General features: G+C 38.3%; 1 protein-coding gene across 1 annotated transcript; it reads right to left on the reverse strand.

Annotated features, from left to right (window-relative positions):
• Positions 1 to 10,281: 10,281 nt before the first annotated feature.
• On the reverse strand, positions 10,282 to 20,979 carry OSTF1 (osteoclast stimulating factor 1). Its single transcript, XM_009328172.1, has 10 exons — positions 20,964 to 20,979; positions 20,666 to 20,712; positions 19,950 to 20,000; positions 19,803 to 19,866; positions 16,801 to 16,854; positions 16,243 to 16,350; positions 15,688 to 15,737; positions 15,494 to 15,572; positions 14,927 to 15,025; positions 10,282 to 12,072 (listed from the first exon to the last, which is right to left on the reverse strand). The coding sequence occupies exons 1-10, from the start codon at positions 20,977 to 20,979 to the stop codon at positions 12,014 to 12,016; spliced, it is 627 nt and encodes a 208-aa protein (XP_009326447.1). The 3' UTR covers positions 10,282 to 12,013.
• Positions 20,980 to 24,679: the final 3,700 nt, after the last annotated feature.

Below are 24,679 nucleotides of genomic sequence, written 5' to 3' on the forward strand. Positions count from 1 at the left end.
GACGTGGTTCGATCTACTTGGAGCTTTGTCCAGGGATAGGTCCCAGACCAGGGGTCTGGGGACTCTCATTCCTGTTACAGGTATGTGATTGTAAGGAGTGAAATCATCAAACTGCCAGAAAGGGAACTCGGAAGTAAGCACACAGCAGGTATCTCTGACACCTGACCTGCTTTCTGGGGGCAATTCTTTTACACAGTGCCACTGTCAAAAGAATCACAGAAGAACTGCTTGAACTCTTTAGTACTGTTTATATCCCAAAAGACAGTAGCAGATCACAAACAGATTTCCAAGTATCTATGTTAAAGGAGTTTTATCAAATTGGAAGAAATTGAGGTCATTCAAATGACCTTTTATCATCCTCAGACATACAGACTAGTGTAGCAAATGAATCAGTCCCTCAGAGGAACGCTACAAAAGTATTTGCAGGCAGATCCCCAGCACACAGATAAGTTGTTGCTTTATCTTTTATTAGCATTTTCTAAATCCTCCAGACTTCACCGAGATTTCCTCCACTTGCATAGACACAATAGCTTTATGACACACTAGGTATGACTAAGAAAACTCAAGAGGACCAAACTTTAAGTTCTTCCATTATCATGGATTGATCGTAAAGAGGAGGGGAAAGCCTGCAGATGTTTCTCACCTCACCACAGATAATCTAGATATGAGGTAAATTAGGTGATTCAGAGAAGAAATGAGCCTGGCAACACATGGGGCAAGGGAGCATGGTTACCGTTACCTTTTACAAAATGGTAAGTAACATTTACAGTGGCAGGCAAGATGGGTCAGCAAGTGGTGATATTGACCTGTCAGATAAATGGAAAAATGTCTTTCATGTACAGTTGTTGAAAGTACTGTTGAAAGAAAAGATTGGAAGCTAGCATTGACTATAATCCCTCAGTCAAACTCAGAAGAGGAAGTGTCCACCAGATTAAAACGTGCACAATGCAGCAGACTTAAAGAAGGGTGCAACTGGTATCTGAACTTCACTCAAATATCTTACTCTGGACATTTTTGCTAAGTGAGGAAGGGCTGGTATTACCCATCATGTTACTGATGCTGATCAGCATGTGCTTTCTGAAAAGTTGCAGAACAGCTAAAGCCCAAAGTGGAGCAACAGATAAAAGCAAGGTTGATACTGCAAGTCACTGGGCCATATAATACTCTCTGGGGTAGCCATAGGTGTCATCCCAAAATGGAATGAGGAAATTTGGCTCAAGATTCTAGGAAATTCAGGTCACTTCAGATTGTGCTATCTGAAGTCCTGAGGATGTGTGTCCCAAGCACTTATTAAATGACACAAAATATCATTTTGTATTGCTGGGTTTCACAAAAGAGCTGTTGGGGGCATCTATGCTCAAATCCAATTGCTTCAGGGATCTGCTGCTCACGTCCAAAACAGGCAGCATGCTTGGGTGATGGTATTCCTCTAGAGGGTGACTGAAAGAGTTGCTTGAGTCATTCAGAAGTTTCTACACGATAAGACATGAAGAACTATATCTCAACTACCAACCTCCAGGTGCGTGCTAGCTTGCTTGAGGATGATGTCCCCCTAGGGTATCTGGTGAGGGAACGGAAAAGTTGATCTGAATTTTTCCAAGAATATAAAAGCTTTCATTCTTTCACAGAGAAAAGAGGTGATCAAGAAAAAATAAAAGACAAAGAAAACTCCTAAAGCATACTTAAATTGCCTTTTATGCCTTAAAGAAGGTTCTTAGCTTGGAACCAGCTTTAGCTTTAAAAAAATTACTACAGTGGAAATACACACCAGAGTAGGGCTGCAAGCTGTACTAATCTAGAAGAAAGGGGAAAAACATACCCCATTAAAAAGTAGCAGAAAAGTGGACCTGCAAGAGCAGTAATATAGCACCATAGAAAAAGGCCATCTCATAGTCAAATGGCCACTGGAAATAGCAGAGTTTTGCCCCTGAGGGTTTATTTTTACATTAATATGAAAAAGTTCCATTGAACTGATAAAATACAATCAGGTATAAGAATGCCACTTATCAAGTATGACTAGGAGATGTTTGGTCTTGCAGCCTTACACACCAGGAACTGGGGTATAGAATTTGGGGGGGCATTTTTGTTTGGTTTTTTTTCTTTTTTTTCCCCACCAAAGACACCCACCCTTTTCTAATTCACTTCCAATTTCCTTTACGGCCGATCAGCCAAATTCTACCACCAAATCTGATTGCTTGAGCTGTAACAGGTTCTCTAGCATTTGTGGACAAGCACTGTATAAATTGATCTTGTAGTGCTGACTTCGCAGTGATATTTCTCTTTTTTTCTGCTACAAACCAATATATAATTTAGTGAAAACAGAATAAAAGTGTGCATTCACACTTGCACAAAAAAAAAAAAAAAGGAAAAAAGAGGGGGAAAAAAAACCCCAACACAACATATTTGCCACCCTTGGTTGCTGTGTGCCAAAAGGTATCTGGGATGACTGACTCCTCCATTTGAATATGGCAAGAACTGGTAAGAACACAGAAAACAGCAGAGAATATTTTACAGATTCTCCCTCAGAGGAGGTAATTGATTTTAGGGAGAGATTACAGCCTGAGCAAAATCACAATTCCCTGTTCTGTAACTGTATTATCCTCATTCCTCCTTCCTAGGTGTGTAACTTTGCATCTGGCTTTCTTAAAAAACACTTCATTTGAATAGATCCTCAAAATAATAAACTGCATCATTATTTACTGTCGCAAGTCTGTTATTACATCCACAGATGTCGCCAACAGTGATTGTAAAATTTTATATAATTGCTAAGTGTTACATAGCATGTTACAGCATTTAACAGATCTTTGCCAGAACAGACCTTTTTCTGAGATGTGAGATAGTTAGTAGACATACCTTGCATTACAACTGTATTTGAATGAGTGTCATGTAGCATTAAGTTATATGTTGTATGAAAATAAGTATGCTGTTTCTGAAATCTGGTAATCTTCACAAATAGCACCACCAGGTTTGATGAGACACTCAGGCTAACGCTCCATGGGTTTTGCGCTGCTAGCCTTTACTGTTAAACTCCATCGTATCAAATTTCTGCGGGCTTACTGCAGCTGTGCGGCTTTTGCTTCCCATGTATAGACACAACATTACTTTTCTTCCGTCTGCCTGGAATTTTCTAGTATTCAGGGTTATGTTCCAGCTTTAAATACTCATCCTTAACAATGTTAATAGCCTTTCATACTAAGGAACTGGAAAATATTTCATCATGATCTATATTAACGGATGATTGTATTAATGAATTTTTATATTCATATTATCGTTCTTCCTTTATTAACTCCCTTGGTTTTCCTGTATCTTGTGCTGTGCTTACTCTAATACAGCCAACCTTGATATGGGTCCCTAGAACAATACATATTGGCCATGGTCTACTCTCTTTCTCAAAAGGCCTCTGGATGAGAATACAAATATTGACATTACCTTAAGTACAGCAGATGGGAATGTTTTTTCTAGACCTGTGGTGGAGCACAGCTGTATATTATTACATCATGTGAAGGGGATGTCTGTGTGCATGGTCTTGATGGTGGGTAAGCAGAAGAGCATATGTAGAACCTATATGGCCTGCCCTTATCAGATTTTTGATGCTTGGAAAAAAATCAGCCAAAACCTTCATTTCACTTAGTCCTATTACAATCTCTATTTATCTACTCTAGTGCAGAATTGAACATGGTAACTGTCTGCTGCATTAGGACTATGTCAAATGGTTGCATTTGCAACAGCCAATAAAATTAAGGTAAATGAGAATGCAGTGACTTGTCTTGCCTACAAATTATATCTGTTCTGCCTTTAAAAGTGAGAATTAAGTCATCTTTCCAAGTAATTGGTAGAAGTCCAGGAAATTAAATTAGCAGAAAAAATGCTTTTAAGGAGAGAGATACAGCATATCTTGAAGTGCAGGGGAGCAGGAAATGACTAACCACAAACCTAAGCAAGTCTTGGCTCTTCCCTCTCCTTTCTCTTTATTTCTTCAACCCCCAGGCTAAACAGAAAGGTATTTATATATAACATTATATACTTTAAGAAAAAATAAAGAAGGAATCATGAATGAAACTAGAGGTTAAGTCTACCAGCTAAAAACTGGTGCATATACGCTGCAGGAATGAGAATTTTACTGTAGAATTCACTTTAATACTTAAACAGGGAAACCATCCTGAAGCCAGAGTTGTCTGCATGTATATCCATGCATCCTTTCTCTTAAAAAAAATCTTATTTTATGCTGATTCGGGTAACTTTCCTTCCTTCAGATGATCCCTCACACTCCCAGACTGGCCTAATCCCAGCTTCTGGATGTAGTTCCATGACAGCCTATTTTGAGAGTCTTCCTCACTGCGAAACAGTTGAAAAAAGCTGCTTCAGAAGAGTAGTAGAAATGATTGACTTCTCACGTCTAGACTTTCATTATCTTGTGATTGTTAATACACTTAGTTACACATCCTGCTCTGCATCCACTGCAAGTTTAGTTCACAGGAATACTGCTTAACTAGGCAAAAGAAATATTTGCCTGTCCAGCAAAAGTAAACTACAGAAGGATTGGTTAACAAATTTTTGCAAAGTGCTAGGATTTTTTTATCAAAATCAACAAGTTGTACTGCAATCACAGGGTAAGCAGTCATGTAAACTGAGATGATTATGTTTAATAAACTGCTGAACACAGGAAAATTTTCCATGTGTTTTTAGCAGGAGAAGCAATCAGAATGTTCTACAAATCAGGCTTTGTTCTCTAGTACGTAAATATAACTCTCATTTTTACAGAAGAGAGTTATGAAAAATTCAAGTCAAGAAATTCACTCAGTTTATAGTGAGCAAGTAACATTTTTGTGCTATCTTATGCTGCATCTGTTAACCAGAAATCGAGAGACTGGGCACAGTTCTTTAGCTTCAATTTGCTTGACTGCAAGTGCAGCTGCATTTTGCAAAGTCTGTCTGTGTAGTCACCTTGTGCAGACAGTTAAGTTTGTTTGTACAGCATAATGATTAGGATCTGGTCAACACAGAAAACAGAATTGCATAGAGGATGTAATGAGGTCTGCGGACTTTATACTTCTGATACGGAAAGCAAAAGAATTCAGCTTTGCTCTTTAAACACAAATGGGAGAAGCACTTAGCTCATAAGCAAAGTCCACTTGATAAGCTAATGGAAGTGATGCACTTGGCTCCACCAAGCCACGTGTGTGATCAATTTTCAGAGCACAGTATGCAGGAAATCACTAGTTTACGTAACTTTATTTAAAATAAAATCAAAATGATTGATTAAATAATAAAGCCCTGATAGATAGGAGCAAAAACCAGTAGTACACTAACACACCAGAGTCTGGGTCAAATTGTCTTTTAACACAAGTGGGAAATACTTTAGAATCAATCAATGCTTAGCAGCTCTTCATTATTTTGTAAAAAGCAGAATTTTTCAACTTGTGTCTTAATACTTGAAGTATGAAGCAGATTTTTTCAGCTTATGTGTCCAAGCATTAAGTTACAGGTATGTAAAAACACCAAACGTGAAAAATATCTTTGACTTCTTTCATGTGAGACTGAAATTCCCCCTTCCGAATTTAAGGCCAAAGCAAATGCTTCCTGGAAACCAGAAACTGAGTTTTGACAAATGACCATTTAATTTTAAGAAAGCCCCATATGTGCACACTTTAATTATACAATCAGATAACAGTAATTTCAGGCTGCCTGTATGGATTTACATAAAAATAATGCTATTATGTTGGTGTGCAGGTACTTAAATACCTGGTGTTTCTACCATGTATGCAAAGAGAAGCCATACTGTGCTAAGTCTTACCTTTTTGCATCTGAGAACACGCATTAGTTTTCACTAACCCATAGGTCAACAAAAATATTAGATTTATAAAGCCCATGTGCTAGGTTTAGCTTTTAATTTAATTTTTTCCTTTTCTTTAAATTTCAAGATACTTTTAATTGTTGAAGGAAATCCAGTCACTGAGGTAAGCAGAGGCTACAGTGCACTTCAGTCGGTCATCCAGTTTGAAGAACTGGAAAACTAAGACTAGCACAAGAATATAAAATTTCTTTTAAACTTTTTAAGTACTAGACTGAAATGCAAAGAGTAACAGTACATAGGCTGCACGCAACTGGTGTCACTAGTAAAAGTGCAAAGCCAGAGCTCAGCTAATTAATGGCTAACAGCCCTTAAAACAGCAACGTAACACTAAACTGGAGTTTCCCTAAAATAATGAGAGTAAAACTGGAATCTTTAAGTGGTAAGAAAACTGATGAAGCTGTGTCTGGTGTAGCCCGGCTTTGGGTAAAACTCAATGGAAATGATTCCTTGTTAATATAAGCATCACCAGACCCTTTCAACCTGTTTTCTCCTGTGTAATAATGGCTTTGCATTCAAACTCATTTAACTTGAACGACCTTGTCACACCTACTGCAGTAACTCGAGCATTTTCAGCACTAGTTGGAAGAAGCATACATGAACTGTTCATCTTCAGAGATCTTCCTACTGATGAGAAACTATTTGCAGTGGTTCAGCCTCTGCAGTGGTTCCTGCTTTTGAATTATTCTTGTCTGACTAGAGAGCACTCTATAGTCTTTTAGCAGGACAAAACTTGGAAGCATTTTGATTACTCCATGACTTTCCACTGCTGTAACTCCATGTGGAAACTATTTTTTAGAAAAGTACTTACAGCATTATAACTGAATTGGCCACCTTCTCTGATTAGACAGAGTTACTAAAACCAAAGTAAATGCTAGCTCAGAGCTTTAATCAATCTATCTAAGTTTCTCTGTAAGTAGAAAGAGAAACTGAATGCCTGCTACTCAACCTGCCTCTCACACAACTTTTTCATTAACAAAACGTTTACTGCTCTTGCTTTCAGCATAACTGCATGTAGTCCAGACACATTTTTTGTTTCTTTGTTCCTCTTCTCTTTTAAACTCATAGCTAGGCAGTAGCATGTCAGATCTCCGGGGGACTTTCTAGCAAAATAGCTTAAACAGAAATCTTCGGGAAAAGCATAAACTAGCTTTTGCAGAGAAGTAAAAATTGATAGACTGAGAAGGAAATGTACTACGCTTTCATGAATTTCAGATTATGTGAAATGTGCCATAACTTCACCTACATTAGGGAAATTGTATGAGAAGATGAAATGAAAACCTTCAATTAAAAAAGCCTGAGGTAAATTACCAACACTCTGGAACTACTTGTGTAGTTGTCTGCTGAACAGGAAAGACACGTTAAAATTGGATGTAAATTTTGAGGATTTAATTCTAATTTTATGTTGTACATCTCCGAAAAGGCTTAAGGATTAACTTCAGTATGTCCTTGTAGATATGAAGTCAAACTGCAGTAAAGCTGTGAGCAAAAATATATATTAAGTAACACAAATCAAGAAGACAAAAATAGGTTTGTGCTGAGCTTAAAGACAGAGGTCCTCCATTTCCCATGTATCTTCACTGGTTTCCAGAGACTTGCTTCAGACCTTCAAATCAAAAATATGATTGTAATAAACTTTTAAATGTCCAATTTGCTTGTGGTACTTTGTCTTCACATAGTATTTTATGTTAAATCCCACTAAAGTCCTTTAAGAGCCAAGTCTTTGGAGAGAAGGGGAAGAACAAATACGGGTTTTCATGCCAAGAAATAGCATATATTCCAAATAATCCACAAGAAAAAGCTCCCAAGCGACGGTGGAGAAGAGATACAGATCCTCTGATGTGTGCTTCAGGATTTTGGTGAAAGCTCTAACTGCCAAGGGAACAGAGTAAGTTATGGAGCCCTTCCTGGCTGCATAAACTTAATGCATGTGGAACAGCTGAGCACCAGTACCCTGCCAAGATCACCGCTGTTCTACACGCACTAAAAAAACCCATCTAAATTACTGTTATCTTTGCAACAGGCTCCCTCAACCTCTGACCTCAGGAACTGCTCACAACCACAGGAAACTGCACCTGCTTCTACTGAGAGGGTGAACACTGGCCGGACCACACTAATTTTTCCAGTGACATTGCTCACAGGTCGGTTGAAGATTGTCTCACAGAAATATTGCTTCCAGCAGAGTTCTCTGGTGTGCTACAGACCTGCTCTACAGAGCCCAAAGGAAGGCCGACAAGCAGGATAAAGTGGTGATGCAGCTTTCTAGGAGAGGCTGCAGACTGGACACATCATCTTCAGCATCAGTTATCAGCTGGGAAACAGCAGGCATCAGATAAATGGGTACCTGGTAGTTTTTTTCCTGCCACAGGCAAGCACTACCACCAGTCCAAATTCTGCCCCAGACCTTGTGATGTAAAGTTACATTTTTCTGCACTGCTTTTGTAATGTTGTCTTATTTTTAGCTTCTCCACTTTTTTACTGTGTAGCTTTAAAAAAAACGTAGCTGTCGCCTTTTCACATTTAGCAAATGAGGATACTGATTTTGTATCAAATTAATTTGATATCAAATTAATTTCTTTTGAAGAATCCCATTTCAAGTTCTTCAGAACCATTTCTGCTTGTTTCTGTCTCCTGATATGATCACAGTACAGTATGACTAACATTGTCCTGAAACACTTTTTGTAACTTCAGCTTACATCTGTCTCAAGAAGCAGCAGATTAATGGCCCGTTACTTTTTACTCTACTTTGTGTTCCGTTTCAATGGCTTCATTAGAAGGTGGCAACGGCTGAAAACAAATCTTTAATTAACTGATGTATGCTGCATGCTCAAACACCTGACTTTGTAGTACCTATGTGAAATGATCAGAAGGTCAGGCTAACTTACTTTCAGCAATCTTTGGTCCACAAGAAACATGATGCTGTCCTTCAGAAATTAGGATTCAGGGGGCAGGGAGGATTCTAAGCTGGAGAGTGTGTTAGAAAATGGGCCACTGAGTTTAAACACTTAATGTGACCTTAACTGTTTTAAGCATGTTTCAGGTGATGGGACATGCAAGAGCTGAATTCAGTAAGGTGGGTTTTGTCTTAGTAAAACAACGTAGTAACTTGAAGATTATCCACATGGACTGTCTAAGAACTATGCTAAAGGCAGTTCAAGAAATGTCCCATTTTCTTTTCTAGAAAACAGGTATTAAGCATTTGATTTTTGAGGAAGCAGACAGAAAATTTACCGGTTTAGTCTGAAAAAGCCTCAAATAAATCAGAACAATTTCTATCCCCTAACAGCACAGCACTTCTAACTGGAACATAGCTTACTTTCAATGGAAAGGCGCACACGTAATTCAACCAGAAGCACACAAGACAGAATATACTTCAATATGCAGTTAGGAGACACCATGAGCTTGACAACTTTCATTTTGGTGCTCTTCTTAAAAATCTATTTTTCTTATTGTTACAAACCTGAATGCAGCTGTCCTTGGAAAGAGTCTTAAATTTATCCAAGAGCCTGTAGTGACACACACATTGGAGAAAAGTAAGGGGAATAAGTACGTCTGCATAACTAGTAAGATATTGTATCATCTTACTCCAGCTGTAATTCCTTCTAGCTGTAAGACTTTTGCTTTTCTTTTTTTTTAATCAAAACTTAACTGCTAGAGTTAGGCAAAAAGTAATTTATTGCCTGAAAGTTTTCACAGTGATTTCTATTTCACAAGATGAGTAGACAGTTGCATGAGAAAAAACAAAGTTGTGGGAAAAAAAAAAAAAGCAGTAATTTTGGTCCTGGAAACAAATTACTGCACTAGCTAGCTGCCTTGTGATGTACATGTGCCTCCTTCAGGACACTCCAGTAAGGACTTCACAGGCAACCTTTGGGCCCAACTTGTGCTTTTGTCACCATTCTTCCCTTGCAGCACCCAGATCTGTCTGCAGAAAAACACAGGGTCTTCTGGCAGCAGCTAATTCCACAGACGTGAGCATAACATTAAATTTTTAAATCAAATGCTGGAATTAACTTGTAGAATGTTGAACCCATGGCAGCAAAAGACATCACATTAAGCGTTATTTATGAATACAAACTCTGCCTCCAAAGCTTGACAGAGAAAGCAGTGACTTGGGAAGAGCCATTCTCTCCACGTCCTGTGACACTGAAGAATTTTAACTTTGTGAGCTTCATTTATGCAGGAAGAAGACTCATGTAACAGATACATGAACCTTCTTGTTTCTCTAGCCTCTTATTACAGGTTCTTTTAGCTTGCACTGTGAAATTGCATCATGTTAATCAACAGCATGCAGCCTAACACGTGGCTTGACTGTGGTAAAATTCTGAGCTAGTAAAAATAGCTGGCTGATAAAATGCGAAGCAGGACAGTCTCTGTCTATTTGAGCCATGTTAAACAATTGTTCTAATGAAAGCTAGAGAGAAAAACTTGGTGGCTTTGGTTTTTATTTCTTCCACTCTAGGATCTTCAAGTTCACACAAAATAAAACATCACTGTTCAGTTGACCACAGTATTTCATAGAGCTAAAACATTCGTTCTATGGTTTTAACACTTGAACAGTTTAGAATTATATCTGCAGATGACTATTTGTGCAACCCCTCCATCTTACACAGTTCTGGTCAATCAAACGCTGCCTTCTTTGGCAAGTGCTCATTTAACAAGCTTTACCTGTACCTAGCTCTTTCCAAGATAATAAAAACACAAAAATCTAGTTCAATATATTTTTAAAAGTGGGATGTTGGAGTGCTCTAGACTTCTTTTAATCTCTAAAATACTTAGTGTGATTTTCATTTATCCCCAGTCTTTCGCAAGAGCTTTTCATTTATCCCCAATCTTTCACCAGAGCTTTTCATTTATCCCCAATCTTTCACAAGAGGTTTTTTTTTGTTGGTTTTTTTTTTTTTTTTAAGTATCACAGACTGCTGTGTCTGAATCTGTCAAAGTTGCTAATATGGAAGTTAGCAACAAAAATTGAAAATGAGATCATATCTCAAATACTTGTAACATTTTCTTACCATCACAGTAAGGAAGCATCCCTCAGAAGGGTACAATATTTGGCTGCAGCTATTTGAGCAATCTGAAGGAAGTACTTATTTTTTAACTCTGCAGGGAAGCTTGAAAGTGGCTCAATTTATTTTTTAGTTCTCTTTAATTCACAGGAAGAAGCAATACATTTTTAAAATGTTTATTCAGCTTCAGATATCTCTTCTAAAGATACCTGTGGTATATTTGATATACATCTTCCCTCATTCCTTCCAACACACTTAAGCTTTGAGGTAATTTAGCACAAAATATAAGAACACTTTTAAAAAATAAAAGCAAGAGATCAGTAAAAAAATTTTAGGCAGGATAAATAGAAAAATATTCTGTCTTCCTTTCACTATGAATAGTTTCAGCATAATGCACTTCAAAAAGCAAAATAATCAAGTCACCGAGTCCAAAATTAAGTGTATTTCTCAAGCAAAACTGACTTAAGCAAGCATTTCACCTGAGTTTACATTTCAGGGATTGGGCCTGTAGCAATATAGAAGACAAAAGCATCCAGGGGCAGATCATCCCATGTCAATTCTACCCCTTACTTAGAGGGGTATAGGAAGGAATAGGAGGGGGGGGGGGGGGGTTTGGAAAAAAAAAAAAAAAATCAAACCTTGTCTTGCTGGCTCCATGTGGGCAAAAGATGGTCACTCTTTATAGCAGCATCTCCATTCATGCCTGTCAGCCAGTACTGACTCTGCCAGTATTATCTTAACTGCACAAAGGAACCTATATCCAGGGATATTTTGGGAAATGTTAGCAATGGTGTCCTGCTGTCCCAGAGGGACCTTTCAGTTTGAGGAGTGTATTCCAGAGATGCAAGGCACTTGCTGGGAAGGCCTGAGATGAAACCTGTGAGTTTAGAAGATGGTCTTCTGCCCACTGAACGATAAGGGTATGCCACACTTCCTCTGCGAGATAATTCCAAAGGAACTCTGATTTAAAATGCAGCATATTCTGGCACACATGAAGATTATTCCTTTGGAAAGCATGATTTCACTCTCTCGTTTATATGCTATATTGGAAGACTGCAATACTCTAAGTAAGATATTTTTACAGTTGTAAAGATATGTTTTGGGAATGACATAAGCAATGCAAATTATAGTTCTTTAGGCTGAATGGAAAAAGCTAATCGGAGTCTTCATCGTCAAGGTATTCCTCTGCATTACTTAATGTTCGGACTGTACCTGGAAAGAAACAAAGCTCTCTCTTAATCCAGGGTAAAACCAGAAAAAGCCTCACATTTGAAATGCCTGCAAACCAGCATCTGAGAAAGCCAATTCCTCTATCAGTTAGAGATGTTAGGGGTACACAGGTGGGGCTGTAGATCTGGATCTCAAAGGCAGGGCTAAGCCAGTAACCACATCTCCTACATATGAGATTTAGTCTGTTCATGACCTTCAAGAGCCATCTTCTGGCTCCTTGGAACCTGTACAGCAGAGCTGGAACTCTTTAATTCTATTTTCTGTATATATTACCTTTAAATGGCAAAGGAAAGGATGGGTGCCTTGGTGGAAGAGCCTCTATGGTTTTATTCTGAGTGCCTAGCCGGCTGCCATTCTCTGCTTAAAAATCAAACGCATTCCATCTATTCTCTCCCCTCCTTCCTTTCTCACCTGCGTTTTTTCCTGAATAAATATTTCTCAGATCTTATGAGCTTTTGCTTTTGAAGGATAGTAATCAGCAAACAGGAGTATTAAAGTATATTCACCAGATGTGCAGCAGTGCCTGGAGAACTACATCTACCTTTGGGACTGTACAAAGATAAACAGCATGGTTTGTTTGTGATGATTATTTGCCTACAGATTTTCAAATATATGGGAATAGGAATATGGATTATATATAATTATATTATATTGTACTACTGAGAGCCAGGAACCACAAGATCCTAGTCAGTTATAGCTTTGCAATAATATATTAAAACAAAGTATTAAAAATATCAGGTGCAGACTTAACAAGACTGACATAATTCACAGGAGTGATAACCATGTTAACCTAGACTTCTGGAAGAAGAAAAATGAGTAAATTTAAAACTGACCTGTTCAACTGTTTTGATAAAAGAAATCTAAGAAAAAAAAATTTTTTTTCCTTTTTGACTAGGAGAAGCAGCAAAGGAAGAAAGGAAAGAAAAGAAAGAAATTGTAGAGCCCTGTGCTAACAGGGCCATACTTCAAGAAAGGAAAAATCCCATTTCTTCTGTATAACAATTGTTCCCCCATTGAGGAGCAAAAATGACATAATCTTTTCGCATTTCTATTACAGGATTTTAATAACTTTCATTTCTTAGAATATACTTTAGCAATCATGACATTTGAATGTGTGTATATACACATAAAACACAAAATTGAACATTTAAGTGGAGGCAAAGTAAGCTTCCTTGGATAAAACAAAATGTTTTATAGACTGACTATGATAGATGCCATATCTAAACAGGAACAGATTTGAAACTGGGGACAGGAAGACTACTGATATAGGACTGAATCTCTGAAAAAGAACAATCGTTTCACTCACAGACAGTGGAAATACTGAAATGTAGAATCAATAGACACAGAATGAAATGAATAAAAATACCCAAATACAAGAAAAGTATACAGATCAGTGGTGTCACAGAGATTATAAAAGGCCAAATTAAGACAGAAAAACAAACAAGGAAGATAATACTGAAATTGCAGTTAGACTGAGAACATCAGCTCTTACATCAAGGCAAACAAGGAAAGATAGTGTGCAAGAGTACCAGAGACTGGTGATAGATGAAGTGACTAAGGATGAAAAAAGCAGTCAGCCATGAAACAAAATTTATTTAGAGGGAGTGAAGCAAATGCACCAGAAGTAAAGTTACATAGTATCAGAAAATTAAACCTTAATCCAATTATTAGGGACATCAGAACAGAGAATACTCCTGTACCAGGTGCCTACGATTGACAGGCAAAGAGGAAATAAGTGCTCCTAACAGGGATTAATTTACAACAGAAAAAAATATGGAAACAGAAGAAATTCTGCCCTTTGTTATAACGGCTTTCTTCAGAGTCAAAACCGATGGAAATAATTTGTCAAGATTTTCTGGGAAATCCTGATATTACCTCTATCAAAAAGCTGGACAGTATTTTTGCTGCCGCTGCTCTTCTTGGCCTTCTAAAGCTGCAGTCAGCTATGTCACCATTTAACTCCCATAACCGCTAACCCCCACAGCTTAGCACTCCCTCTGTTCTCGCTAGCCCTGTGATGATACAGTTGCTAGACTGATTACACCATTGATACAAGCTGTAACTCTGCCTGTGTTTTTAAGTAATTTCTCATTTCACGTGTAATTCACCTAGGGTTTCCACCCTAACTTCAGCCTCCTGAAAGCTACAGGTAACATTAATTATGCGATACTGAACAATTCAGTCTTTGTTCAGCTTTTTAAATTAGCCTTGTATCTCTTTAACACTTCCGTACATGGACACTGTGCTATTAGGAGAGATGAACACATGTGTGAGGCAGTAATACTATTCTGGTAACACCTGAAAGCATTTTTTCTTTATTTCTCTATTAGAAAGCCACTCAAGAGAGACATAGGAGTAAGAAATTTTAAAAATGAGCAATAAGAAAATAAAAGAGGAGTGTCTGTTGGTGTTTGTTTGGCTTAGTTTGGAGGAACAGACAGGCTAATGGGAACATACCACATCGTTTTACTCTCATACTCTCTGTCCCTTGTGGTATACTGCTTTTAAAGTTGTTTCCATCCTTGCTTTCTTTCTGTCTCTCCACTCTGAAGGGCCTGTCTTCATTTCCTTACTATTTCTACATCTTCTGAACTCTTCTGCCTCTTGCTGACACAAGACGGCATTTTGTGTGGAGTCAGCAACACTGAACGTGATAAACCACAGGTCTCTATCATAGCTCTGCTGAACTAACCCTCTCAAGCGAACCGTTCCAAACACAACTCTTAGCCCATGTAGTTCCCAACTGGTTTTTATGGCTATCAACATACTGTTATTTGGTCAAAAAGTGTCCTCTAAAAAGGACAAATGTATCAGAATAACAAAGGGTCAGAAATACCTGCACTCTGTTTCTTCTTAAGCAGGGAAGCACAAGCTGCATTGGTTGCCATGTCTAAAGCCAGTTTCTTCTCATTGTTCTTCAGATCTGTTCTTGCCCCTTTGTAATAAAAAATTTTCATCATGAATCACTGTGCCAGCTATTGCTTGAGCAATGGTATTACGATACGAGTTTCAGTAGCATGGGTAGAACAGTAATGGACAAGGGAATCTCATCTGTGGACTGCTCTGAAGCAGACTAAAAGCTATGGATGCACTTCCATAAGCTACAGTTGGCTAGGGAACTTGCTTGCTGCTCTCCCTTTCCAGGAAGCAGATGTCATTGCTGTTCTGGGGTTAAGTGCCTAATTTTGTCTGCAAAGCAGGATGAAATTATCTTGAGCAGGTGAGATGTCTGCTTTCCAAACAGCTGCCAGAATTTTCTGCAAGGCTTATAAAGTCAGGCAGGTAAGCTGACTAAGGACTGTACCTGGGTTATAGGAAAACAGTTAAAAAAATACAGATTAATAAACATTCAGGAATCTAGTCTGCCACACAAGATTGTTGAAACCTTGGTGAAGATCTTTACCCTTTGCCAGCAGCATCTCTACAATATCTGCATAACCTTTCCATGCAGCAGCATGCAAAGCTGTGTCTCCCAATTTGTTCTGTGGAGTTAAAGGGAAAAGCAACAGGATTAAAATACAGCAAAAAAACTTTCAGCTTGCACCAAGGATTAATAACATCACACCTCTGTTGTAAGGGTCTGTTGGTTTAACATACCTGTTGGTTTAACTCTAAGTTTGCCTGGGTAAACAGAACATCCACTATATCTGCAGAAAACGGGGGGGGGGGGGGGGGAAAAAGGGGGGGGGGGGGGGAAAAAGGGGGATAAAAGGAAAAATTTAGTGGAAACAAAGTAGGTTTTTTTGCATTCATAGTATAAATTTTGGTTAAGATTCAATGAAAGAGCGATCCAATCGGCTAATGAAAATCTGTAACAGTCAGACCGCATTGAGCAAACAACCATTAGTCACAAAGAAATGCTAGTGCATAAAATACCCAAAACAATACAACAATTCCTTTTGGTCTGTCCTTCTTCCCACTCTGCTTCTAAGAGTTACGCTGACTAGAATGCCTGCTTCAACAGCAACAACAAAACACACAGCATTTTATGGAGCTGAACCTCCTTTCTAGCTTTAACTTTTCTTTTAAGAAAGCTAAAATGACATTATAAAAATCCTGGCTTTATTATTTAGTACTGCAATTTTAGCAACCAGTGTAACAAGCAAATCAAGAAAACCAGAGAACAGTCATTTCAAACTAATTCTCCGATACCTTTGTGGCCTCCATGGCATGCCCAGTACAGAGCTGTGTTTCCAGCTTTGTCTAAGCCATTGACCCCAACTCGATTATCCAAACACTCTCTCAACCAGCTTAGGTTGCCTGAAAGACAAATTCAGTTTCAATTTTTTTTTTCTTTGTAAAGTTAACAGAACCATTAAAGGCACGTAATTCTTTCTGAAGGGTGTCAGTCCTTCTATGAACTTATGAGGAGAAAAAGTAATTAGCAGCAACACTTATAATTCATAAAACAACCAGTCCAAGTCATACCAGACATCTTTTCTTCCACTCCCAGAAGACCTTTAGATCCCTATGTAGTTAAATGGATGACACCAAACTCTTTTTCAGTGTGTACAATCACAAAGCGGCAATTCTACCAGGCTGTAAACCAGCTCAGCTTCTGAAAGCTGCAAAACTTACCAGATAACTGGTTCAAGATACCAGACAACCAAAACAGACAGGACATCTTCATTCTAAATATATTATTATTTTCATAGAAAACAAACAAATCGTCCTTTAGCATTACACAACTAAAACCCAAATCACACTTACCACGTTTGGCAGCTTCATGCAGTGGGTTATCAATAGACTCAGCTTGCTCTGCCACTGAAATGAAAGAGAGAGTAAATTCTAACTACTTCTGAAATTGAACAGATATTTGACACCTGTGTGGAAATAAAACTTTGATTTATTCCAGAAGAACCAGTAATACATATTTGATTCTAACGTGAAAGGGGATTTGTGAGTGATGGACTAGTCAGATGCACTTCAATTTCCTGTGTATGGGAAAGCAATTCAGGAAAGAGCTTGTGAAAACTTCAAAGAATAGCATCAAATTGATCAGTGGTTGCAAGCCACCAGGAATCTGGCAATATTTCATCTCGGTTGTTACTTCCTTTTCTACACTTGTAAGATGATTTTGAGCAGTTGTGTGTGGCTAGGCTTTCAACCTACAGCTTGCCATCTGTAGTTACGAGTTAATTATTTCCAAGGGGTCTGTAAAGGGTAACTAAAAAAATCCACTGTCAATAGGCTTCCTATTTGTTTTATGGAGATTTTTTATTTTCCCTGGAAAACTTGCAGGAGGTCTGCAAATCAAAACTGCTTAAACAATGAATGTAGTGACGGGCAGACTGAAGTTCAGGCTTCTGTAGACCTTTTCGTCATCTCACAAGCTTTAGGTTTTACTGAAGAGGAGCAGCAAACAGTTCCTGGTCACTGTGCTGTTGCAACAGCAAAAAGGAACTGAACAGCACTGTGAAACAGTTGGAAGAGGGACCATGATCTGGAAACTCTTTTTTAAAAACTTCTTTTTTAGGTGGAAAACCCTGTGACTACTAAGGGTACAGGCAAGTAGGACAGTGTACAATCTGAGATGAGTAGGCTCTCCAAGCCCTTGAGCTATTGCTTGTTACAGGGGGCAGGGAGAATGTGAAAGCGTGTTCCTCAGATCAAACTGTTACTGCAGTCAGATGCAATGCAGGCAAATATAATGTACATCAGTTACCAGAAATAAAAGTCTCAAGACTGTTGTGGTTTATTCAGATCTTTTCTTTCTTTTGTGTGTATTCCTCCCATAACGCTTGTAATTGCAAGTTTTCACATGCTTATCTCCCTAGCTGTGAGTAAAATGAAACGCAAATGCTAGATTCTGATATTTCAGTTTAAAAAAATTTGTGCAGTGAACAGAACCCTAAGGCAGAGTGGGAGAAGCCAGTCCCAGAGCAGAGAGCCATTACACAAGCAAAACATGCTACTCGTATTGAGCCGTGCTTGTTGTGCACAGCAGAAAGCGTTAACACTGACACTACTGTCTCAAACGCCTAAAAATACCTTTGTCTTTAGAACATTCTTGTCAGTTCAGTAATAAGTATTTTTAATGCAGATAACACTGATTCTGTCTTCATCAGCTTTTCTATTCACAGTCTTTTCAAATGTGTTCCTTCAAGCCACAGACGGAGCACAAGACCCCACCAGAGACTCTAGCTTCAGGTCTGTCTCCACCTTTTGCAAAAAGGTTGTAGAAGAGCATGGGAGATCACAGTGTTTCAATGGATAAGACTGAACCTAGGCAGTCCTAATGGTGGCAACCAACAAAAGCAGGCCTTTGGGGATTTTGCACAGTTTGTCTAAATCAGAAGACACGTTCCTGGTACTCTTTGTTCTTAGGGTCTGCAGAGCCTTCTGTTCTGCTTACACATGAAATTTTTGCAAATGTGCAGACAGAGACACCACCACCCCACACACCCCCGCCCAGCCTAAAATGGAAGTTAAACTGTTGCTCAGATACCTTTTCAGTAAAGCACTCTGGAAGCAACTTTTCCAAATGATCTCACTAGGAACACAAACTGAATTAGTAAGTTGTTGGGTTTATTTTACCTATAACACACTTTAATGTTCAATAGAAATTTGAGTGTGGGTAAGCATGTGTAAACTATTCTTCTTGTATATAAGAGTGACCACCTCTGGCAGATGGCAAGAGTAGAATCAGTCTGGAAGTCACAAACCAAAGCGAAATTTGATGTCATGGTCTCAATAACTGCACCATAGGTTTCTATTCATGTATTTCTGCTAACTATAAGTCAGGGCAGGGAATCATAGCATTGCTACCATGTTTCCTAGTGAAGAAGGGACAACATGTAGCAACCACAGTTACTAATGTATTACCAGTTTTGATGCAATCTGTCATGTGACACTGCTACTCTGCCTACATTTCCGGGGAGGACTTGGAAGAATTGTGCTGTGCTGTCTGTACTCATGGCTTTTCAAAGTGATTTTAGTTGAATCTGAAAAAGCAATTTCTATCCAGTCCAAACAGGTGTGGGATATTTAATGTGGTGCAATCCCCAAGAAAACAATGTTTTCTGTGGCTGAATATATTCATTAAAAAGCAACAAATGGCAAACAAAACAGTCCTATTTCTTAAGTGTGTGTGGGGGCAGAAATCAAAGGAGGTCTACAGAATTGCTCACAATCTGCTTTAGCTTCCTGTCCATATGCAGGTTTACTTAACAATTCCAGTAGTGATTATCTATCTCTGTAAGAAGCTACCTCATGCTGTGTCAGAGTTCTTGATCTCAAAGCTACTAAAGGCTGTGCCTGTCCAACCTTAGGTCTACTTAAAAAAAAGGCAACATACAGACTGAAGGAATATAGCCAAGATACTGTTAATTAGAAGATCTTAAAAACTGCACCATGTTCATTGAGTGTATTAAGAATACAAGCCTATCAGTTTCATGTGATGTCTGTAGAACCATCCTTTAGATCCAAGTGTGCTTCCCCTCAAAACTGAGAACATCCATTGCTGTTACCTACGCAACCAGAAACATGAACACTTGGCAAACCCAGGCTGTCTCTAGGTCATAAAAACATAAGACAGCCTGTGTATACAGTGGTGACTGATATGGCAGATGTATTCTGAAATACTCTGGTAGAGGACTGTTAAATGCCAATACTGTGATCAGTTTTTGAACATAAGTGTATCAGTTATTTTTACTTAGTGATTTCCTTTGATTGTGAATGATCTTACCAAATGAAAATATTCTAGACATTACCATAGTTGCTTGGAATGAGTCCAGTTCTCCCTTTGCAAGTTCCTTTCCACCAATTTGTATCACTCTGCAGAGAAAAGGGGAAATATTTTAGAAGGGCTATGCTGCATCTCAGAAGTATTCAGTCTGTATGGGATGTCTTAGACTCACCATGTCGGAGATGTAAATGATATCTCCTTCTTCGAAGTACAGTTCATCTGGCTTTAAAAAAAAAAAAAGAAAAAAAAAAGGAAGAGTAAACAAAAATCTGAATGTGTATGTGTGTGTACTTAGGTAAAACAAATACCTGGATAAAGCAGAGTACATTCAGCTCTTCTTTCAAAAGAACAACAACTCAAATTCTTTAGCAACTAGACAACAGCCTCACAGTCTTTCATACTGTAGTTTGACTTGGCTACAGCTAACTTTTTTCATGTGACCTTCCTGACAACTAAAGAAAAAGACTGTGGCCTTTCCAACAGAGCACTGTGCAAAAAAAGCAGTGAAATATATCTTGTGTTTGTTAACTTCATCCCCTTTTTGGTTGGTCCCAGTTCATCAAATCTCTTAGTTCTCAATTATCTTTGTTGCCTTTAGAAGAAAAGAAAAAAAATCACTTAGATTGCTGATCTTAGACTGCAGCAGATCAGCATGCTGAGTGAAGAGAAGAAAGCATGCTGCTTTTAAAAAGAGCTGGACTTAAAGGAGAGTGATGATTAATTGTGCAGTTTTAGTCACCTTAAGAACAAATATCCATCAACAGGCTTTTTCATTGAAAACATAGTACAGTAAGTCTAATAGGCCAACCCTAGCAGAACTGAAGAAACATTATTACAGACAAGATTAAAATTAAGCTTTTCAAAACCCTAAAATCTAGATGTACTTACCGTTCTGGGCTCAAATGTATACAGGGCCCTGAACACTTTAACCTGCCCTAAAAAAGAAAAAATAAACAGTATCAGTATCATGCGTTCTAAACACAGCATACACATACAGCCCTCAAATCCAAATAAATTCCTTTCCTTAACCCTTAAAGCTGCTTGCTGAATGAATTTGTGCTATGCCTCTGTCAATGAAAAACATGATGAAAAGATTCAACCCAGCAGCATGGGTTCTGAAGGAAATGGGCCAACTGATCAGCTGACTTACATCAGCCAACTGATGTAAGCTGCCTCTTGTGCACACCTAACACGGTCTTCATAGTTCACCAAGTCAACTGAAGTGTTGCCATCGATTCCTGAGGCAAAGCGTAGTTTCAGTCATATGCACCCACACACACTCATACATGTTGTATATATTTTTATTAATAATATCAGATTTGTCAAGTGATACAGAATTAAGGAAAGAATAAAGAAACAAAACAGTGACCAACGTCTGCAACGTGTTCTCATACTTACTTGTACTCGTTACTAACTAGGAAAATAACGCAGTAGCACAGAAATCATTGCATTTAAGAAAAATGACAAATGGTGACCAAGTCTTATTTACGAAATGTACAACTGACATGGTGTTCTGTTCAGATGCTTAAAACAAGCTATAGTGTTTAAAATTCCACTAAGTGGGCAACGTTTATTTTAGGGCAGTTTTGTAGAGACTGTCAGCAGCATCCAAGTCAACAAAAGATAACCTTAATGCAGAGAGGTACCAATTTAATTGCATAAACAGCAAAAGAAGCATCCTTATAAACATTTTTAAAAAAAATTCAATAAAGGTACATTTCAAGAGCACCAAGCAGAAAGTATAAGATGAGTACAGAAGAAGAAACATGTATCTTGCATAATTTTATTAGCTCAACTGCTGAAGTCCACTGAACTCAATGGAGAAATACATTATGCAGACTGTTCTGTATTGTTTTACTTTTAAACATCTGAAGGCTTAAGTATGTAGGTTTGTTTACTTTTGAATATCTTAAGCATGTAGCTGTATTTCAGGTTCTTACACTATACTTTACATGTTTATATAGATTAACTTGTGGTTGAAGCAGTGTTTGGTCCATCAGGACAATGCATTACTTAGACCACACTTAGCCCAGGCTATTTTGTATCCTCAGAGAAACTGATGAACTTACTGCCAAAGGTTAATACTGTACAATAAAGTATTCATACACAAAATCTTGTGTAGTACATTATATGGGGACAACTGAGTAATGAGAGAGTAGGTTTCCTTATGTCTCAAGAATAAGCCTTTACCTTTCTGTAAAGAACCATTGCCAGAAATTTTTTTGCCTGTTTTTTTGCTAGATATAGTCTTTGTTACCCCAGTGTCTAAAAGCCTACTCATAATAGTGATCATCTTAGAAAGTTAACTTAAGGGCTTTAGAAATGTCAGTCTAAATGCATATACGCTGAAAGGCTTGAGAAAGGAGGATGGTCCTCAACTGTATAAGCTGCCATTTTGCAGCATACCCCACAGTCTTGGAGTGGCTCTTAAAAGATGTTTTCAAATAACTCTGCATATTCCCTAGCAAAAGCCATGCCACAGCATATGTTTATGAAGTGGTATTTACCCAGGCATAACTACTAAGCAAAACATTTCTGTAGTCCTCTGTTTCAGGCTTTTCTGGGGCTAAGTATATGTAAAAGTATAACCATAAAATTAATCCGTGTAAACTTTCTAGATTGCCAAATGCATGTAGACACTGTATATATGATTTGTCTTCCATGCTCCTCCCAGATCTTATTTTTTAGTAACACCATACAATTTCAATTTGGCTTTACTGGTTCTCTCTCTCACACAACAGCCATTTCCCTGACATAAAAGGTCCAATGCTTCTCAGACCTTTCCCTCAGAAACTAAATAACTGCATTGTGGCAACAGCTAAAAAGGATGAAACCCCTGTTCTGTTTGTTACCCCTATGAAAATGATGAACAAGGACAGTAGACAATATATGTGTCCTAGATCTAAGAGCTTCAGAATGAAATGTCTGAACTGTAGCTGGGGAGAAGTCAAACAAAAAAAAAGAAAAGAAAAATAAAAAAAGAACAAGCAATGACAAAACAGGATGGGTGACAGAGCACTGTCCCTTCTCCTAGGCTTTCTTACATAGATATAAGAAAAATGCAAGATAGAAATGCATACTGACGACTTTAACCATCACCCACCAATTTTCAAGGTCTTATGTAAGTAAAAGGAGGAAACGGACAACAAAAGGGAAGAATAAGAAATATTAAAAGGGGAAATGAGAAGATGGCAGAAGACAGGGAAAAGCAAGAAATATAGATTTGTGTGCATCGTATGTGTTTCCTGCAATAATGTACTGCATCTGTGTCAACAGGTTTTCTAAAGCTATCGCACCCTAAGGGAAGGAAAAGAAGAATGGAAACACTGATGCTGATAAAAGTATTGCTGAAATGTTGTTTAAACGAAAGGCAATTCATGGTTGGGTTTTTTTTTGTGTTTGTGGTTGTTTTTTTTAATTCTATACAACTGAAACAGAGAGCTACTTCCTCAAATGTCAAGCTGTGGTGTCACACACAGCACAACACATTCTAAAACATTTTCCTGTGATGAAATACAAAGTACAGATTTGCATCTATAGAACTGCAGGTCTGGTTAATGTTAATTTTACAGCACCTTATATGGGAGTTAAACACTACTCATTACTGGCACCAATCTTTTAAATATTTCTTGATAAACAGACATTAAGCCTGATTATGTCGCTGCTTTTAAGAGCTAAGAACAACAGGACGTTAGCACTTGGCATGGCAATTTTTTGTGCCAAATTTTAATGCAAAAAAATCAGTCTAGATTATTTAAAATAACAAAATGTAAGGATGCAAAGGGCAGATTAAACTTGAATCCCTGTTCTGCAAATACCGACAAATTGTATTTTACTAGGCACATGAGTACCTGTAATCACTTGAAGTACTTTTATCCAGCAATGCCCATCCCTAGGCATGCAGACAGACTTAGAGCTTGCATTGGTGGGTGTCCTTTGGAATAAGCAAAAAGTTAGAAAGCACCTGAGGACCTCCTGTGCTCCCCCTTACTACCATCTCTCCACTGTGAACCACATTCTAAGATTCATGTAAGATTGAGAACTAATACATTACGAATACATAAGTTAAACTTCCAGCACCAAAGGGGAGGGAAAGCAATTTCATTAGTTGTCAATTTATATCACTTCCTCAACCAAAAAAAGTACTCAGTGCAAGAGCCATTTATTTTAGTTAAGAAAATAATCATGGCAGTAAGCCAACATTCACAGGAGCTATCAAGGCTTGGCCCCAGTGGACTGACAGGACTCTTCTGTTAGCATTTCACACCCTGCTTCACCTGCCATTGACAGACACAATCAAATCTCATTGATGCAAACAAGGTTCTATAAATCAGATACTGATCTTGATGCAGCATCTTTTCATTAGCTATATTTAGAGTGAGCAGCTCTAGACTACCATAGAAATCAGAATAATTAACTTACTTTAGATAAACAGACTCACTGGGTGTCACAAAGCACTATCAGTGCCTGCAATGCAGAGAAAGGGATAATCTCTGTGCTCTAGAAAATCAGAATTGGCTGTGGTCATCTATGGATAAATTAGAAAACTTCAAGTCTATCAACTCCTATAAGGGTTCAAGCTAATCCTGGGCTAATTGTCATCAGCCATCCTCCTTGCGCCCATAAGGCTGCACAGAAGCAGTTGAGAATCAGGCACTCTCTCCAGCACCAACTTGATTGAAAACAACTAATTTGAATCCCCACCTGTAACAAATGGACCAAAAATGGACTCAGCACCCCGAGAGTGCTGAGAAAGCTGGCGGAGGAGCTAGCCAAACCGCCCTCCATCATCTATCAGCAGTCCTGGTTAACGGGGGAGGTCCCGGACGACTGGAGGCTGGCCAATGTGATGCCCATCTACAAGAAGGGCCGGAAGGAGGATCGGGGAAATAAAAGGCCTGT

The sequence above is a fragment of the Pygoscelis adeliae genome, unplaced genomic scaffold (assembly GCF_000699105.1).
Source record: "Pygoscelis adeliae isolate BGI_AS28 unplaced genomic scaffold, ASM69910v1 Scaffold45, whole genome shotgun sequence".
NCBI classification, from domain to species: Eukaryota; Metazoa; Chordata; class Aves; order Sphenisciformes; family Spheniscidae; genus Pygoscelis; species Pygoscelis adeliae.